Genomic DNA, 21,030 nt, shown 5'->3' with positions numbered 1-21,030 from the left:
AATCCATGGTGAATGTCACTGATGTTAATAAAATATCGATGCAGTAATAATAGTAGATGTTTGGAGATTGGATAATATTTAAATCATAGAGATATTTATAGTGAACTATACTACCTCTATGTCTTTACATACATTACAATGTACAACACAATTCTTAATCATCATCAATAGACCATGGAGGTATAACCTCCATATAGACTATGACGTGACAAATTGTGAGTGAATGTCACTGATGTTATTAAAAGATCGATGCAGTAATACTAATAGTAGAGATGTTTGGAGATTGGATAATGTTTAATCATAGAGATATTATAGTGAACTATAGTATCTCTATGTTTAAATTAATATACAACAATTGAAATTAAAAAGAAAGAATTTTTAAAACCAGCGCGAGAAGTCGATACGCTCCATTGATCACCAGGACCACCGGAAATGTCAATCATCTATACAAAACAAAACAACGGGAGATTCACAAGGTCACGTATTTATCAACACGAAGACAACCACACATGCAGACCGAGCAATTCGCAATAACCTTGAGATTTGACCTATATTTATGGCGTAAATGAAATTTACATTTGATTTTGTGTAATTGTATTTACTACTTGTTGTATTGGTGTATAATATAGGCCTACGATGTTATTTCCTTGGGTCGATTTAGGCTACTAGTAGGGTAGTCTAGTAAAACAATGAATTTGGACTGTAGAAGAACAGCGAAAGTATTTTCCTTACCGTGGCTGTTTTGCTGGTTTTGTTTGATGAGGTGGTATGCTGAATCGGCGGTTGCTGAATATTTTCAGAGTAAGTTTGAGTCTAGGCCTACGCTAGCTAAGCTATAGGCCTAGGTTTTTCGGGTTACATTATTATACATGCTTTGCATACTATAATATATCAGGTGGGCATAAATCCAATAATAGAACAACATGTAATGTCTAGACCTCTATTATGCTTATAAAGTAATATTTAATTTTGTTTAAATAATAAAATTAATAACAATACACAATATTAATAATATATTAAAAATAATCTTTATTGCAATCATTATATTAAAAAAACATAAAAGATCGGATTATTATTAATAATAATTGATTATTTTTGTTAGGCCCAGGCGTGTAATAAATTCTACCATTTGCCATTATATTTATAGTATACTGACACTACGATACGACTGCATCTTTTTTTTTCCTTGTTGGACTGGAGATCCTTTTTATAATAAATGTATAAATATAGAATAATTATATAGGCCTAATAAAACTCCAAATGAGAGGGAATGAATAATTTAAACGTTTTAATCTTTATTTGATCATCCAATATTATTTGGAGATTCTGTTATTTAAACATAATCAATGCATCTATTTTTAGATTAATTCCTAATTTTTGATTAAATTATTCTTTTTTTAAATCTCCCTTAGATCCATTGGTCGCTCTTACCCAGGGTACTTCTGACCTGAATGGGTATCTGATAATGAGGTTAGCCCCAGATACTGAATGGATATCAGTGTGCAAGCAAAGCTGGGCAGGGTCGTACAACGAGAATGCTGCAGTAGCGTGTCGTCAACTTGACCTAGGCCTACCCAAGAAGAACATGCACTGGAACAGTAGCCTGCTGGAAGCACCATCATCATCAACTCAATTTGCTTGCATTGGAAATGAAGATTCTCTTCTACAGTGTCCATACATTTCAATAACAAATTGCTCAAATGATAACCGATTGTGGCTGGAATGTTCAGGATTTGACGGTACATTATTAAAAGATAAACTTAACATTAAAACATTATCAATATCCATCAAGGGAAGATTCATTATAATCCAGGATTACTAACATAAATAATATAGTCTATCAAAAATTTCTATCTATCATAATTTCATTTCAACTGTCAAAAGGGGAGTGCATTCCCGGATCTGTCTCTGTCCATTTTATATGGATTTATTGTTCAATTAGGCTCGCTGGTACTGTATAGGCCCAGTGTAACAACTTGGCCTAACATGATGATTGGGTAAACTCCATGGTATGATGTTGGTGTGTTCCATTAACTGCTATCCAGTCAACAATAGTATATGTGCACATTGAGGAGGGACCTTTGTCTATACAGAAGATCTACAGTGTGTGCAATCAACAAGCCATTACACAAAATAAGAAAAAAGGGATTGATTTTAAATCACTCTGAACTAACTACAGCTTGGTAGATTAAATAACAGATTGCAAGGCCATTGTTGATTATTGTTTTTATAATGGTGCTTGCCTAAAAAAGATATTGGTTAGGCCTTTTCAAATTAACACGCTTCACTAGTTTTCTATTGAATGGAAAGTACCAATATTGGCAACGAGTCATCTAATTCCCTTGGCATTTCTATATAATTTAATAGTTGCTTTATCAGTTTTCTATGTTTTTTTTAGAAATAAAATTACGGCTCACCGGAGGAGCTCACTTTGAGCAAGGCCGCGTCGAAATATATCACGATGGAGAATGGGGAACAATTTGCGATAGGGACTGGACGATGGCAGATGCAAATATCGTCTGCAAAACATATTTAAACTCGCAAGCTATTAATGCGTATAAAAGCATGCAAGACAACAATGATGTCGAACGTCCGATATTTATAGAAGATATTAGTTGCACGGGTATGGAAAAAAATATTTTGGACTGTGCATTTAAAGGGTTGGAAGAAACACATGATTGCTCACATACAGATGAAGTCTGGGCAGACTGTGAAATTAGTAAGTGTAATTTGTTACGATAATGTATTTTCCCTCTAATAAAAGACCAAATTTTGATTTTTATTTTTTTTTCCAATTAGAGTTGTTTATAATGATGAGTTTCTTGCTTTTAAACAATGGTAAAAATAAAATGGTAACGCCAGAAATAAGTTTTACAACATAAATTGTACATACAACAAATCCATAAACAACCAATTCACTACTGCAGCCTTTAACATGATATAAAAATTAAAAACTAATAGTTAAGATTGTTACTGTATTATATCATTTCAGATATCGTAATTTCTGGCGGACAAAGCGTTTCAGCGAGTTTAATTACAGCTCTTAGTATAATAGTTTTAGTTTTCTTGCTCGTCGTCGAATACTTTGGCTTGCGCCGTTATCAGCGTTGGAAGGCCGAGCGTCGTGCAAGAAGACAAAACGTAAACGTTCGATTCCAGCCACTTGACCGAAGTGCTTCGCAGAGCATGCAGGACCAGTTGAACGTTGGAGGCACTGTTGACTTTCACCAAGTCATGGGTGATGACTACCCATCCAATAGGACTTCATCGTTGCCAAGTGCGAACCAATCACTGTACAGCAATAATTTGCTACTTATACCAACAACTCAAATAATAGATGAACCTCCACCTCCGTATACCTTCGTAGCGCAGAACGGAACAAGCATTGTTAATGAAAATTACGGACAATCATCAACAGATCCACATTCTTCCAACTCAAAATAATCAAATCAATTAAATTTATTTATTAATAAAGAAAAATATATATTTTTATATATTGAAAGACAGGGTATTAAATAAAAACAGGGTTATTCCATTATGTAATAGGTGAAATTATATTTATAATATTTGTGTGCTGATAGGGTCAGCAGTCCGAGTAAGTAAACCAGTCGTTGTGAAATGGTGTAGCTTGTTGAAATGTTAATAGGGTAATAGAGCATTAAGTATTCAGATTATCTGAGCATGATTAGAAACAAGTTGCTGTTGTGATAGGTAATTGCTTCAACACCAAATTCTGCTCTTCAGTCGTGCAATTAAAAATGGGGCTAACATTGCAGTACTTTAATATTTTACCTAAAATTCCAAATCAGTTAATTGTCTTATCAATTTTTCCTTACTCTCATCAAATGTGTAGTAGTAATTTTATACATTTTAAAAATATATGCAGATTGCACATTTGCATACATTTTAATTATGTACATAAATTGTGTCATAAACAAAAGCTTTTAAAAACTACTATTTTACTATTAGTTTCAATGATAATTTTGAACATTTTTTTTAAAAAAGTAAATTTAATAATTTTATGGAAAATAATTGTTTTATTCCATATTTTGTGGATAACAGTACTCGAGTATTAATGTACAGGATTGAAATAAGCCTACCACAATACAGTGATTCTTGAATGTTAATGTCCATTTATAACGGGTACTCAGTTTGAAATTATTTAAATGTAGAATGATCAACCACACGGGGTCCTCGCAGCCTGCTGGCCAAATCAGGTACATGAGCACATTTTATATGCCCTGCGAAGATTTAACCAAACCGTTGACTTTCCAAGGATGATGACTCTGTAATTATGGGGATTTGGCAAACAATATTATTTTTAAACACCTGTAACACATTAAAGCCCAAACTGTTGTGAACTCCTGCACTACAATTTGGCTGTAGGGGTGGGAGGTTGGTTGTTAGGGTTAAGGTGGGGGGGGGGGGGGTGGTCTAGAGAGGTTTGAGTGTAAATACATTATACTGTACTGAATAAAGCAGCTGATAAAATGTGTGAATAGAAAAATGTAATTTGCATTAGTAGGATAAGAAATAAAAATTGGTACAGCACCAAAGACTCCCAAGAAGTGAAGTGTATCCAACATCTGCACATGCTCAAAAACCTGTCTGTTGTATGTGTTCCGGTATTTCAATGACTACCGAAATTTGTTGTCATTTCTGAAGGTATCACAACACTCGATTGGTTGTGTCCCAATTTTATGTATTTTTAAAACAGTTGATAAAAGATATGATCTTTGATCTCTAAAATAAGTATTGTATATTTGTATCAATATATTTTAACATGGTTAAAAATTGTTTGTTTGTTTGTTTGTTTTATCTTTATACTGGGTGACCTCTTCAGTCAAAGACTGATCTCCCAGAGGGCCCAGTTGGTGATCAGTGGCTGTGATGTACTAATACACCGGGGTAACCCCCTACTCGTCTCGAAAGATGTACTAGGTTCTTTAAAGTGCACACGAGCAAGCTGTGTACACTGGACCTACGGTTTATAGTCCTTATCCGAGAAGACTCGTTCTACCACCAGAACTATGGAGTGAGTGAGCCTCGAACCCCTGCCGATGTTATGGCTACGTGATTACGGTTCCACTGTCTTAACCGCTCGGCCACTCACCCATATATCTTAATTATATTTAAGAAATAAAACTTTTACCTACTGTGTGATTTTTCAATGAGATTTATCTAGTATTACAGAATGATACAGTAATGTTAATAGATGAAATATACATGACATTACTTTTGTAAATGTATGGTTGCTTGAAGCCTATTTTCACACTCAAATCTAAACAGGGAAGAAATCCTTTCCTAAAGCTCTGTCCACACTATTAAACTTTATGTGACAAAAACAATGTGTTGTGCCCATGTATGGACATGATGATGTTATATAACTACCATATTTGGGTGTATCACTACCATATATGGGCACATCACACTTTACTGAAGGTTTCCTTGTGGGCTACAAGAAAAAAAGCAAATTTATTAAAATATTGTTTTACCAAAAAATCATTTTGATATGAACAGGAGGAACTACAATGATCATGACAATCACTGGGGTTATCTTCCAAGGGTATCCATTATATATCTGGTGTAATGGTAGGATGTCTGCATATCAAGCAAATGATTACGGGTTCGAATCTCAGTTTGGGTAGCTTTTTCTCATCCTTACAGATTTCCTCATCTTTACCATTCATAAATTAATTTTCCAGTTCACTGTAGGGCGGTTTAGAGTTTCCTCTATGCCTGACTGAATATGTATACATGTATTGGGGGGTTTTTTACACAGGCTTTTTGTAGCCAACCATCCCAGGTTGCCTATAAAATGTGATACTTTATTACGTAAGATTTTTACGTGGTCATGTTTTATTGATACATGAAAAAAATCAAACATGAGAGCATGTGTTGCTACCCTCTTATTTCTTGAGTACATTGTAACATTTAATTCTGCATGTTTATTTTCCCCTGACATTTATGTGATTAATCAATTTTTAATGATACATGCTAGTACTGTATACTGGACTGGAAATGCCAAAGTAAAAAATATATTCGTTTCACAGAATATGAAAATGATAGTTGAAAAGTCTAGTATCTTGAAAATCAGGATCGAGCAAATGTACGTACCGCATGAATATAAAACATTGTCGTTTACAGAAAAAAATAAATAGACACAATGATTTATGTAGTCAACCAAAATTATCTCCCTGCGAATTACTTCCAAAAGAGAAACTTGTCACAAAATGAGTCCAAATGTTTGATTTGGACTCATTTAAACAAACCCAATTTGTGTTTTGTATCTAACATTAGGGTTGAGGGTTGGGGATGAGGATAGATACAAAGAGGAACAATTTTTAAAAATATATTCTTTATATTAAAATATTCTTTATATTTCTTTATTATCCACTAAGTAACGAAATATTTTTTTATATGCCTATAAATAATATACCACTAAATAGAGTAAAACATTTAAAGAATTAATAACTGTTAAAATTGTCACTGTCATAGTTGATTGAAATAGTAAAGTATGTGTAACGATACACCACTACGACGTTTATATTTTTTGTAATTATTAATTAATACAAACGTTGAGAAGCAACTATGTGTTTATAATCTAAAAGTAGGGGCTACCCACACTCACAGAAAGTTTATTTATTTATATTATATCTAACAGTACCAACACACACAATAAGAAATTTGCGATTCAATATGGCGATCAAAAGTGGTTAATACCTTACAGTATTGCATAGCATTACAATACTATTTATGTTTATTCTCCAAGGGCCCATAAATTTACCTACTTGTGTTAAAGCGTGGTTCCCACTAGTGAATTGACCAATCAAAAGCAATGGCTTATTCGCTTGTGATTGCTAACTGTCTATAACTTCGCTTGTCATTGGTTAAAACGCTTGCGTTGCGTTTACGTCCTTTCGTTACGTTCTAGTGGGAACCAAGCTTAAACCATAGAGGTATGCAAGCATGGTTAAAGCAAATAATTTGGAATGTTCCATTCATTGCAAATCAATACATTTGTATAAACGTATATTAAATCTATCAAAATAGTATTTTTTAAAGAGGATCAGCCTGTCTTCAACATTATGATACTGTACTCGAGCTGTTCAACCAGTTTTCAGTCAATAAAAACAATTATCATAGGAGGAGATAGGAAAATGCGAATCATCCTCGTATTATTGTATGCGGGTATTTTTCAAGATGGACATTCATTAGACAGTGTACACCACGATCGGAAAACACCCCTATTTGGGGCAAATCATTGAACCTAAATTCGTTTTACTTTTCAATAACTAATTATCGAACTCAATTTAATTAGTAAACAGGGTTACATCAGGTGGTTAAAATCAGTATCGAAAGTACGAACCAACTTTATATACCATCGAGTAAACATTCTAGAAATAACGCGCGATTTACCGAATTTTGCCCTTACGTAAATTTATATATAGATTCATCACTGATTATGTCCATCTAAACATTAACAACAATTAAAAAGACATGTAGTTCTTAAATTGTGGGGTGGGGGTGATGGTCTGTGAAACTGGGCCATTAAAGAAAATTATGTGCTTTCCACTGGTGGATGCATATTGTGAGTGCTGACTGTATTTTGAGAAACTGCATGCGTTGGGTGGGGATAGGGTGTGGTTAAAATAATCCCTTGCAGAGGGAATGTGAAGTGGAAATGTTATTCGGTGACGTAATTTTTTTTAAAAAGCTGTATAATCTTATTTGTATATAATGCATAATGGTAGGTAAGTGTAAATACTTCAATAGAGATAGGTATACTACTAACAGTGTGTGGGTGACAGTGACGGGATCTCAATAGAGCTACTAAACAACAGCCAGTGGAACAGTGACTGGATCTCAATAGAGATACTGTAACAGGCCTTGTCTTTTTGAAAATCATATGTGTGCTACAAATTCCTCCTCAATACATTCAGGGGTACTGTAGGTGTGCTGTTTGTATGTTGGTGTGTATAAGTTTACCAAGTTTGTAAATCGCACTCCTCAAGGGCAATTTAGGAGTGTGTTAGGTAAGTGATCACACTTGCTCGCCTTAAAAGACAAGGCCTGCCGTAAACAACAGTGCCAAATATGTTACTTCATTAATTACTGACTACAAAAACTATTAATACAGAAACGCTTTAAACAAATGAAAGAAAAAAGACAAAATTACAATTACAGATACAGTTATATTGCAATTATTCAATCAACTTAACATTTTTGGAATATTTTCAGTTTCAATTAATTAGTAATAACACACAAATATTAAAAAAAAACAAATGAAATATTAAAGATTTGTAAACATTTGTAATTAGCGATGAAATAATATTTATGCAGATTTACTTGAATATAATTACTTGAATAAATCTGCATAATATTTATGCAGATTTGTACTTGACTTGATCTGCAAATTATGCAGATTATACCAACAGCTGCATGAAAATAAAATCTCCTGTGGGTGGCATAGGCTGGGATACAATTAAAAAAGATAGAACAATAAATTTAATAGCACTTTTCACAATTGATAGTGCCCAAGGGCTCCCCACATACTAAACTCAGGATTAGCTTGAACTGAGGATGGGATTATCCTGAACTGAGGATGGGATTAGCCTAAACTGAGGATAGGATTAGCCCGAAATTAGGATGGGATTAGTCTGAAATTAGGATGGGATTAGTCTGAAATTAGGTTGGGATTAACCTAAAATTAGGATGGGATTAGCCTAAAATTAGGATTAGCCTGAAATTAGGATGGGATTAACCTAAAATTTATACCAGGAGCTCAATTGTAAAACATTCAATATTACAGTACAATGCTTTATTACCACCTATTCCTATTGCATTGGTATTTAATTTGGAGGGGAACCTGTAATTAAGTCTAAACACCACAGAACTCAAGGTGGTTTTTAATTTGAGGAAAACCTGTATACTAATTAAGTTTAAGTCTATTTCTCCATGGTTTAACAGAATCTCAAGCGGTCAAACATGTAACTAAGTCTGATTAATGTTTATAAAGTATTTAAGATTCAGTTTAACACACTGTTACTATTTATAGACAATATATATATATTTATATGCTATATATCAATTTTGGTGTAAAATTCATGTCTAAGTACAGTTGATAAAGAATAAACATATAATATTTAAGTTATTCTTCTTTTTACACACTATTCCTTAAACGTTCTATATTTGCTATATTATAACATGGTTAAAATACATTATGTTTACAAATAACAATATTTATTAGAGTAATAAGTTACACAAGCCTGTAGCCAGAGGCCAAAAATTGTCATGAGCTGGGCTAGTTAGGCCTATAGTCAGTGGCGTAACGGCTATGAGCGCTCACTGGCTAAACCCATCTCGTCTCAGCAGTGTGCAGTGGAACAAGGCCATTACATGACTGCAGTCGCGTACTCAAATTTGAGTTAGTGTTTACCAACCAACATAGTGAGCTGTAGAGTCGCGTTGCATGCGAATAAAAACAGGCATTAAAATATGTTGAAAAAGGCTAAAAAGGTCTGAGGCTTCCAGTGTAGGGTTCCTAAACCAGGGGCCTCAGGCCTCTGTGTTACGCCACTGCCTATATTATTTACCATACTTGCTCAGCTGATCTTTAATCTGAAAAGGGCACTTCAGGAAAGAGGGTTTTGTTAGAATATCGCTTGGCTACAAACTTTTAAAATTATATTTCAATAATCAACCAATCTATAAATGAACCTCCACCATTTCACAAAAAAAAAAAATTTGAAAGAATCCTAGATGAACAAAATGAATAAGTAAATATAAAATTCTAAACCTGTACTATGAAAGAACAATCACTAATAATAATAATATTTGTAGCGCTTATTGCACAATGCTTCTAAACGCTTCACATTATTAACCATTTAAAAAAATCAAACACATAGAAACATACTCCCATAATGCAGCTAGTAATCAGCGCAAAGCTGCGTCTTGATCTAACCGGGTACTCATTTACACACCTGGGTGGAGAGAGGCAAATGTAAGTAAAGTTTCTTGCCTAAGGATACAAGCAATGCGGCGAGAGTTGGATTCAAACCTATGATCGGTAATCCAACACACTGCGACACACGCCCTCACAAAATTATTCTCAAGTCAACCATGCTTGTAAAGAAATAAAATATATTATATACTGAAAATAAATTAAAATCAAAGATTTACACCAATTTATGATTTAAAAAAAAAATCATACAACAAATTGAAACATTTTTTGAACTGCAACGTTTGAAAAAATAATAATTAACCAAAAATTGAAATTTTTCGATGAATCTATATAAATATGATAGAAATGTTTTTTTTAATTGTTTTTGGTAACATGTGACTAAATGTACAATGTTAAAATATTTGTAACATGTTTTTTTGAATATTTATAAATACAGTCATTTGTAAATTGTGTTATTATTCCAAATAGTATAGTATTTTTAAAAAAATATATAAATACTGGTATGGAATTTAAATCATAGTTCCCACTTTAGGGTTGGTCGTTGTTTACTGTGGTACATTTTGACTGTAAATTATTTTTAGGGGGTTATTTTTGTATTCTCCAGGCACCTATACGTCAGTACAATAATATATCTATTAATTCTGTATTAATTGTCTTATAATTGTATAAAATGTATTTCAGATTAAAAGTTTAAATGTGACAAATATTTTTACATTAACTAACATTGTATAAAGCTCTGTCTACGCTATCAAACTAGTTTGACAAAAAATGTGATATGCTCAAATATTGAAGTGATATGCCCAAATATGTTAGTCATCATGTCCATATATGGGCACATCACAGTGTAGACAGAGCTTAACTCACTAACATTGACAGAAAATTGCAAATTATATATTTTCAAAAACCCCTATACAGTTTATACTTCTGCTATGTGTATAATACGTTATATTGAACAGTCATTATTTGCACTAACTAATAATTATTTAAATACGATCAATAATAACCATGTGAACATTATTCTACTGCAGTTTCTGCAGAACTACATGTTATTAAAATTTTAAGCCTAATTATAAATTATTTAGCAAGTTAACTTTTTCATTCAAACAAATTGAACCATGTTACTGCAGTAAAAATGTAGTTACTGCAGTAAAAATGTAGTTACTGCAGTAAAAATGTAGTTACTGCAGTAAAGATGTAGTTACTGCAGTAAAGATGTAGTTACTGCAGTAAAGATGTAGTTACTGCAGTAAAGATGTAGTTATACTGCAGTAAAGATGTAGTTACTGCAGTAAAGATGTAGTTACTGCAGTAAAGATGTAGTTACTGCAGTAAAAATGTAGTTACTAATGTACAGTAAAAATGTAGTTACTGCAGTAGAAAAATTTTAACACGATTCTAAGATAGAGGTATTACTATTAAATTATATAAAATCAAATACAGTACTATATCTACAAGGCAACTCTAATCCATTCATATATGAATTTACAACAATATTAACGAAATATATAAAATTAATGTAAAACTAATTTTTGAAAATTTCTATTTCAATCTAACACACTATATTCTAATACACAAACCAACTGAACGCTAAAATGCACCATTTTGGAATGTACTGGAAGGGCACTAATTGGCAAGAGGTGTTAAGCTTATGTTTTATTCAATATTTTCTCATTTGGCCTTCCATACCCTGGCCTTCCATACACTGACCTTCCCAAAACCAGACTCTCTTAATGCAGAAATCTTAAAAGTCTGTTTCCACTAAGCAGATTTCATAAATGAATCGAAGATGTATATATTTTAGTCTTTTGCATTTTTTTAAACTGTTTCTACATTTTGCAAAGCAAAAAAATTGCACAACCAATCAGAGTTCCGGAAATGAGTAATCAAAACAACAACTGCATATATTTGCTTTTGCAGTAGAAAATAATAAAAAGGATAACAAAATTTTTCCGCGAATACATTCACCTAGTGGAAACAGGCTTTAGGTTTCGAAAACTGACCATTCTTGACAAGGATGTTCAGTTTTGAGAGAAGTGATGACTATATATTTTACATTGTGTAAGTTTTAACATTGCCTCGAAGTGCGAAACTTATCGGGAGAAATATTAGCATTATATTCTGTTTCAAACAGTGGTAGTAATGTGCTTTGATAATTTGGAAAAACCCTAACAAATTATTATAATAATAATCTATTTAAAAAATGAAAAAGAAATTTTATTGCAAATGAGAAAATAAAAAAAACATAAAAAGCTTAGCCCCAGAAAAACAAACAATTTTCATTCTTAATAACTTTCAAACTAAAAAAACATTTAAACAATTCATATTAGTTAACCTATGTATGCAAGATCAACATTTATTTTTTATTATTTAATTTTTTTTAATTCATACATTTGCTTGTTAATATCATGTAGTTGTTAACACTAATATTTCAATTAATGTGACATTTATAATTCTGTGTAGTAGTAGGTAACTTCAATATGACCTTTGACTCTTATAGTTTTTAAATACGAACATAGAAAAAGGTCAAATCATTAATATGATCCACGACATTAAACTTTAACCGAATATCCCAATATCGATTTTATATTATTAATATGCGCTATTATGCAAACTTGTATGCATTACTGTATGTTATTAACGTGCGCTAACAACATTGTTCTCATTTGCAAAAATGGAGTCTAGAATGAAAGTAGGAAAACTGAGTTTACATTGTGGATCAAGTACCTATTATCATAATGTATTGACCCAATGGTACATATACAGTACTTGTCAACAGTGTAAATATCTATCTATCACCTTCTTCATACAGTAGTATGGGTAAAAAATCATTCTCTTGACTCTTGGGTTTTTACAAGTTTTTTTCTTAATTTCAAACATCATTTACTGTGGTATGTACGGCTTCTGGAAAGAGGTTGGAGAGTTGGCTGCTTCCACTTGGCTGTTCGAAGGCAGCGGTTGGTCAACATTCTCGTAGCCGCTAGCTGAAGGAGACGGATAGCTGCTGTACTGACCGCCTCGATTACGGAAATGCACAAGCAAAATGAACGAGGACAGAGGCTTCACCAGGAGGTTGATAATAGACATACTAAAACATTGGTTAAGGAATATACACAAATAAAAAGATGTGCACATGGAAAAGGGGTGTACATGGATAACACAACACTGAATGCTTAAATTCAATTAATTGAATACCCCCATATAAAAATGGTACAATCCACAAATATAACACAATCCCATTTCTTACACTTGTGTTACTATTTGTTGATTTGAGAGTTCATTGGGAATGTCGAAATTCTACTCACTATCTCAACTTCGTACAAATACTGTTATATAGTTTATGGCCGACGTCTGTCGCAAATGACAATGACGTCTGTCGCAAATGACAATGACGTCTGTCGCAAATGACAATGACGTCTGTCGCAAATGACAATGACGCGTCTGTCGCAAATGACAATGACGCCTGTGGCAAATGACAATGACGTCTGTCGCAAATGACAATGACGTCTGTCGCAAATGACGTCTGTCGCAAATGACAATGTCAACTAGACATGAAACTCGTCACTTTGACGAGTTAGTTATCCGCACGAGAAACGCCACGTGCACGTCATACGTTGGAATATTGCACACATAAAAAGATTATGGCATTATGACCTGAACTGAAGAATATCATGTATTGTTAGTGCTGAATTCTGTCTATTTTGTGTCATATAGTATATACAGTATAATCTGTATACATATTACATACAGTGTAGAATAGGTGGAATTACGGGACCCACCGTTTATTCCACTTTTTAACATGGCGACGGTATTCAAATTAAACACTAAGATAGCAATTTCGGAAGGAAATTATCTCGTCAACAACATATTAATGTGTAGAAGAAATTAAAATACGTAAAATATTGATGCGCGCTCTTTTAAATGTAATAAATTATGACGCAAAAGATGAAAATACGACTTTTTTTATTTAACTATTCATATGATGACATCACAACATCCGATTGGCAAAATTTTCACATGATTTCCTATCTACAATCCAATAGCTACTAGAAAACGTTTTAATCGTGATTATCACATTTTATTCTTACGAGCTATAACAGATTAAAATTTACTGTAAAGATGAAATTAATGCCACACGTAATTTAAATTTTTAGGCATGATGACGTCATAAAAATTAAAATATTTGTAACTCATGCGAAAGATAGTTGATTGACCTAGACAATATAAAAATCGGGGTGAAAATGGAAAACGGCTAAGTTGAGATGCGCTCTATTAAATGTGATGACCTATAACGAAAGATACAAAAATCCTTTATTTTATATTTGCGTGGCCATACGATGACGTCATAATGTCCGGTTAGCCATATTAATACATGATCCGATATATACAACTAATCAACTTCCAGAATATGTTATCCACAAAAAGTTGACCGTGCAGTTTAGAAATTACGACTGTTTAAAAAAAGGCATAATTTTGACAAATTTTTGAACTTTTTCATCAAAAAAGCGCACAAATTGTTTAATTCGACGTGCTCATATGACGTGATTTTAAGTCGAAATTGTTTAAAAGTTGATAAAATTACTAAAAAAAGCTAGAAAAACATAAATCACGAGAAAAAAATATGTTTTTAACGCTACATGCGCACGTAAAAATTTGCGGGCGCGTGGGAATTTTTGACATGCTTAAAATTACATGAAACGCGTAAAAAGTTGATTAGAAATTAATTTTGCGCATTTTGAAATTTTAAATGCGCGTGCGCGCGTAACTTTGTGTGAAACATGCCATTTTTAATCCACAGAAAATTGACTCTTGATATAAATTAAATTTTCACCAAGTCTCAATACAAATCGACTTTTGGTTTTTAATCTATGATCAATAATTTAAATTCATAAAATTGCGTGCAAGTCACGTTGCGCAACTCTGACGTTTTTCAAAAATAGGAGGTGCACAACTTCACGTAAATGTCTATATTTTGACAAAGTTACGATATGTTCTGTTTACACATTTTAGAGAAACAGGGCTCACAAAAAAAGGAAGAAAGACAGAAGAATAATACAGAAAAGGAAAAAGATCCCATACAATAACAAGGAGTTATCCGCCAAGTGCGGATAACTAAAAAGATGATGAAACAGGACAGTTACAAGGAGTTATCCGCTGAATGCGGATAACTAATTAGTTCAATGACATTCATCTGTATGACGGATAAAACTACTGTAAGCCAGGACTGTTTAAAGCACCTTGGCTGGTCCTATCATTGATCAAGGGCTTCTCTTGTCCAGTGCTCTGTCTTGGCTAGAGGAAAGGCATGGGCCAATATGTCTGAGGCAGATACTAGATGCAGAGGCTGCCATAATAGCCAGCAGTGCTGATTTCAAATGCCCAATGGGACCCCAGCTCCATATACAGCACCTGATATAGTCCCAGATGATCTCCCATCCAAGCTCTAACCAGGCCCAACGTTGCTTAACTTCGGTGATCTGACGAGAACCGATGTGCATATAGCACTTAAAGGGGAAATTATTGATGGTAGAAGTCATCTTCTATAATAAGGTGCTATTTTTAGATGACCTTAGTTACCGTAGCAGTATTAAAATAACATTTCTCAGGTTATCATTAAATGATATTGTACTACTGTAGTCTACAATTTATATATGAAAGTAAAAGGATACGTCTTGCTGAATTTCACAGAACTTGCTATAGTGAAAAAAAATAATTAATATATAAAATTTGATAAAGCAAAAACAAGGAGTACAGAATATGAATCATTAATTAGTAGAATTATTAATGATAATTAATCGGCCAGGGACTGCTCTGAATTATTTACAATGCAAAAGATAGGAAATTAGTAGCCAAACCCCAAGTTGAAAGGCATAAAAGGAAGAAATAAAAAAAAAATTAATTTAAAATATCCAATAGGAGCCATAGTACTGTGTGTACTCTATTGCACACTACTAAAGTGCTGTGAGAGCACAAATATTTTATGAGCACTACAGTATAGTACTGTATGTTTGAATGTACTGTATCTTGCTTTACTGCAGTAATAAAGTGGGTGGCGTGGGGGTGGGGTGGAAGGAATGTGGGGGAAATTATTGATAGGAAATGGAGAGGAGAACAGAATGTGTTTATACTTACAGTCTTTATAAGGTGTATCAAAAAATACAGCAAGAAAGATTATATCCATTGCAATGCTTATTACATGTAAGAAGAGGTACTAAAAAAAAACATAAACAAACATTTAACACTAATATTTGATGATGATGTAAAACATAATTATGTACTGTAGTGCAAGTTATAAAATAATAACCAGGCAATGATCATATTCAAGGGAGATATTTCTCTTTATAATAATTTCACTATATTGATACTTACAGTAGATTCCGTAAGAGAGTGGAGAGTGAATAATGAATACAGTTTACACTCAGTCTCAAGTATAAAACACCATAAGTTGCCATATTGAATTTCACATTACGGTCACTTTTACCATTATAATACCGGGATTACTGTACAATTCTTACCATTTGTATACTGTCGATTGACTCAGAGTGTGCGATAGCCCACAGGCCGCAAAATATTATGGTGATGTTCATTATTAAGTACGCATCGGGTAAAAACCCACTTTGTGAAGCCCTACAAAAAATAAAGGGAGGAATGTTAACCAAAATGATGTTGAATGTCCTGAATATAACACTGCCTGCTTGGAACCATAAAACGTACTACTGTAATAAGGTACTGTCGATCATAAGCCTGTATTTTGTAATACTGTGGTTAAACAAACAGCACACTGGCCTGTAGCCAGAAGGTTGGGGAGGTTTCAACAAACAAACGTTTTACCTAGTGGTCACACACATTTAATGGCCAAAAAAATATATTAAAAAAAAACAATTATAAATTTGAAGTATTTAATATTTTTAAAGTGTAATACTAAAAGAAAGTTTCAATTTGGTGGTATATACTGTTATTATGATGGTCTGGGGGCATGGATATGGTTTGATTGTACCATACCCTCTCCATAAACTATGATCTTTTATAATACAATTAGCCATGGTTGTTGGTCCAGCAACTTTTTCCAAATTCGAACTCCTCCATCAAAATTCTGGCTATGGGGGCCTGCAGCAGCTACGGTACTGTATTACAAGAAGGTAGAATTGGAATCTAAGAGGGGAAAACCCTGTTACAGCTTCATCCATTATATAAAGCTTAATTGTAATCTGTACAATTACTGTATATTTGGCTGAAAGGTGGGTGTTGCACCTTCCACATCTAAATACAGAGTAAATACTGTACAGTACCCTGTTTACTGTATTATTTACATAGTTACTATACAAGAATGTTACTAAGTAACACCATAGACCAGGGGCGGATTGCTATAAGCGGTCTATAACCGGTCTTAGCGCTTAGCCGGCTATAATTCGTGACGTAGCAAGTAGTCCCAGTCTTACATTATAGACCATTGCTATACCGCGGTCTAACCTGTAAACGGTCTTTAAAATTAAAGCCTACTCAAAGGAGTCTTAAAACAGTCTTAAACCTCTATTTTTGTTGCTTTTACGTATTATTTATCGTCAAAGACAACCAATAGAACGAGTTTTAAGTGTTAAATCAAATAATAACGGTGATTTTATTCTTATATAGCCCTAGAATAGATTTTCTTGCGTAGAAATGTACGTACTGTTATGATTGTGAATTGAACAAGCGTGACGAACATTACCTTATTTGGTATTCTACGCGCAAAGTACGCCCTCAATTTGTTACTTTACGCGGTCTTATCTAAGACTGTTTTATAGCAATGGTCTAACAGGGGTGGCTTTAGTAAGACCATCTATCAGATAAAGCCGGCTTTAATCGGGGAGTTAAGACCATTAGTTAAGACTGTTTTATAGCAATCCGCCCCTGTAAATTATAACATTTATAGGTCCATGGTAACACTACTGTAGTGTACAGTAGCTTTGTTTTTTTTAATTTATTTTTTCATTAAACTTTGTTTAATGAGGGTGGTTCTGACAGCTGAGGCTGACATGCATAAGGCACTCAACACACAATGAACAAACAAACGCAAAAAACGAATGACAACAAAATTTTACATACCATATTGTTAATACAAAATGTATGATGACAACCGCCTGTAAGACAAGATTTTAAAAACAAGAATATTAAAAAAAAACCACAATTGAGAAAAAATTAGTTTGATGTCAAAATTGAGTAAATTTTTTTTCTTCACCTCTTTGTTTATATAATATAATTGTATGTCAATTTTCATAAATTTCATCCGTTGTCGAAAGTATTAGTTATTAAAATGGTTCATAGAAAAAATTAAGAGAGGATGCTGTGTACTTCTGCAATGTAATCCTGTTCAAGTTAACATACATTAGCAAAAGCATGTTTGTTGTACAGACTCTATGTGTGAACAGAGGTTTATACAGATTTCTCTCCTGGCTAAAAGGAGTGTGGACAGAGGTGATATCATCATCACTTCATATTTGTCAGCAACTGGTACTGTATATATTAGTACGTACAGTAATTGTTGTGTTCAGAACTAATGATAGTTACTAGTCTACCGTATTCCTTAGGTGCAACTGTTCTGTAATTGAACATTACGCAGCGCTTCATGGGTCATTATTTACGCTCCAATGCACAATTCATGCATAATACAATTAAGGTCTAAAGGCCAATTTACACAGGAAAGCGGTAACAGTAAGCGGAAAACAAAATAGAATCTACAGTGTGTTATTTCTTATTACCATTCACACACAACGTGAAGCAGACAGCTTATCGTAAACCTGTTCAGGTTAATACCTGGGTTTTATGTGGGCCACATACTGTAAAACCCAGGTATCTATCCCGAGTGGGTTTCCAGTCTAAGACAAGCTACGCGATTTTCTGCACGTACCGTTTTACCACTTGTCTTTGTAAATTGGTCTTACCTCAGGCTCAGAACCTTTTAGAATTATACAAAGCTTTAAAAAAACATTTGTTTAAAGACCCCTTCCCTGCAATTTTGGACGTTTTTTGGAAAATAATACATATATATCACTTTAAAAACATTAAACCATGTCATTCCTTGTCTTAATGTACGTTTTATGGTAAATTATGATAAAAAGTGAGAAACAATGCACTACCTAAGTAGCTCGCGGCGATCGACCTCTCGTGGACGGTCTTAGGCCTAGCCTGGCTAGGCTTAGTTTTGTAGGCCTAGCTGGTAAATATCGGTAACGTACGAACATCGTACGCTAGCTATATACCTAGCCTGACGTTGTATAGTTGCTGCATTAATTGTCTTTCTATTTTTGCCAGACTCCGTTGATACAAATTGGGGAAAACCCGGTATTTTCGCTGAAAAGTTAGGAGTCTTCCATTTGTTTTGGCCTCACGATCGATCGAAAAGTGGGCGAATTACAGGTGAAAAACAAAAATATCAATCCGCGCGCAATGCATTTTGGGATTTATAGCGGGCCGCTATAATGATTAAAATCGACTTATTTTTCACATTTTTAACCGTTTAAAGACAAAAAAAGTTATCGCAATAGGACCATATAGTATTATTTTTACATTAAATATAGTTTGTGATCTTAAATTAGATCTAAAAAACGTAGGGAATGGGGCTTTAATATAAAAAAATTGTTCATCACTTTACGACGATATCATTCATGAAATCTGTTGTATCTTCTAATTGATATTTTGTGTACTACTATTGAGTGCCCTGTAAAGAACGTACTTACAGTAATAAAAAAAAACAAATCCATGCATATCGTGAGTAAAAAAGACAATAGTGTGTAAAGCCAGCCAGACATTGTATTGTAAGTTGTACTCAATAAAGACAATGGGGCAATGCCGTGAGTAAAAACGACGATTTAAAATTTAAAGGCCCATCATATACTGTGTATACAGTGGACTCTCAACAAAATTCAAAAGGCAAAACTTGAAAAAAATATTTATTTTTTTTTATTTATTCAAATTCTCACTAAAATGTACATTACATAAAGAAAAAGACAACATGTAAGAAGAACAGTTTTCTTATTTCATTAATATTACTATAGCACGCCCACCACCACTACTACTACAGTAGGTTATTAGTAACCACATGTTCCCTGTGATAACACGCTAGGCTAGCCTACTGACTGTAGACCAAGCCCAAACTACTGTAATCCACTTACTGCACTTCTACCTAGGCTAGGCCTTAGTAGATAGTACAGCCTAGGCTACTAGATAGAGGGCCTAGCTAGGCCTAGCTAAATTTTGATGGGAAAAAGAGTCGATAAACATATGCTCAAAACAATTTGAAGCACCAAAACTAACCTTTAGTGGAACACGAGCTAGAGGATTAGAATCAAATTGACCATCCATTACAAAATAAGAACTTGTTTTATTCTATTTCATAAAATTTGGAAAAATTTAGTCTTGTATTTTGTTTTAAAATCTTTAGGCCTAAAATCGGTTTATTTTTCCACGCAAACACAACGACGATATCGCGTCACTTGCACATGATCTTCGCTTGTGTCAAGCTAGCCGACAATAAGCCAGCCGACAATAAGCCAGCCCACTTTTATTTTTTCCAGCCGACAATAACTATGAAACGCCGTTTGTGTATTTTTTACATTTTCAGTATTGCTTAAGGTTTTTATAGTATTAGAAATTCAATATTTGTGAGAAAATGGCGGATTGCTCCTGGGAGTCACTTGGTGGGATTATACTAGGGTACCTCCTTAGTCGTCCAGTATAAGTTAGAGTAGGACCGCTGGTCCTGTTTACTCAGCCCTCATCTTTTCAATCTGAGTGTAACTCAATCATTGAGTTACACTCAGTGCCCAATTACATTGGCACCTTTTAATATTATAGTGAAATTTGATATTGTATTTGTGAGAAAATGGCGGATTGCTCCTGGGAGTCACTTGGTGAGATTATACTAGGGTACCTCCTTAGTCGTCCAGTATAAGTTAGGGTGGGACCACTAGTCCCGTTTACTCAGCCCTCATCTTTTAAATCTGAGTGTAACTCAATTACGATTTTTTATATAGTGAAATTTGATACTGTATTTGTGAGAAAATGGCGGATTGCTCCTGGGAGTCACTTGG

The 21,030-nt window shown here is 33.7% G+C and overlaps 2 protein-coding genes across 2 annotated transcripts; one reads left to right on the top strand and one right to left on the bottom strand.

Moving 5' to 3' along the window:
• The first annotated feature begins 535 nt into the window (after positions 1 to 535).
• Positions 536 to 3,947, top strand: LOC140043873 (neurotrypsin-like). Its single transcript, XM_072088350.1, has 4 exons — positions 536 to 801; positions 1,413 to 1,739; positions 2,399 to 2,719; positions 2,993 to 3,947. Exons 1-4 carry the CDS (start codon positions 690 to 692, stop codon positions 3,442 to 3,444), a joined length of 1,212 nt encoding a protein of 403 aa, XP_071944451.1. The 5' UTR covers positions 536 to 689; the 3' UTR covers positions 3,445 to 3,947.
• An 8,220-nt stretch (positions 3,948 to 12,167) lies between these two features.
• On the bottom strand, positions 12,168 to 20,423 carry LOC140043872 (type-1 angiotensin II receptor-associated protein-like). Its single transcript, XM_072088349.1, has 6 exons — positions 20,255 to 20,423; positions 18,047 to 18,081; positions 16,477 to 16,588; positions 16,094 to 16,172; positions 15,631 to 15,655; positions 12,168 to 13,049 (listed from the first exon to the last, which is right to left on the bottom strand). Exons 1-6 carry the CDS (start codon positions 20,300 to 20,302, stop codon positions 12,845 to 12,847), a joined length of 504 nt encoding a protein of 167 aa, XP_071944450.1. The 5' UTR covers positions 20,303 to 20,423; the 3' UTR covers positions 12,168 to 12,844.
• Positions 20,424 to 21,030: the final 607 nt, after the last annotated feature.

This window comes from Antedon mediterranea, chromosome 3, assembly GCF_964355755.1.
Source record: "Antedon mediterranea chromosome 3, ecAntMedi1.1, whole genome shotgun sequence".
Lineage (NCBI taxonomy): Eukaryota > Metazoa > Echinodermata > Crinoidea > Comatulida > Antedonidae > Antedon > Antedon mediterranea.
This window is presented reverse-complemented; position numbering and strand designations above follow the sequence as displayed.

What these genes read in the sequence shown, in the direction of transcription:
- LOC140043873 (XM_072088350.1), top strand. Translation starts at nt 690, where the DNA reads ATGAATTTGGACTGTAGAAGAACAGCGAAAGTATTTTCCTTACCGTGG. An exon ending in GGAATGTTCAGGATTTGACG is followed by an intron (nt 1,740 to 2,398) that starts GTACATTATTAA and finishes TGTTTTTTTTAG; the next exon opens with AAATAAAATTACGGCTCACC. An exon ending in CTGGGCAGACTGTGAAATTA is followed by an intron (nt 2,720 to 2,992) that starts GTAAGTGTAATT and finishes ATATCATTTCAG; the next exon opens with ATATCGTAATTTCTGGCGGA.
- LOC140043872 (XM_072088349.1), bottom strand. Translation starts at nt 20,302, where the DNA reads ATGGATGGTCAATTTGATTCTAATCCTCTAGCTCGTGTTCCACTAAAG. An exon ending in CATTTTGTATTAACAATATG is followed by an intron (nt 16,589 to 18,046) that starts GTATGTAAAATT and finishes TATTTTTTGTAG; the next exon opens with GGCTTCACAAAGTGGGTTTT. An exon ending in CAATCGACAGTATACAAATG is followed by an intron (nt 16,173 to 16,476) that starts GTAAGAATTGTA and finishes GTTTTTTTTTAG; the next exon opens with TACCTCTTCTTACATGTAAT.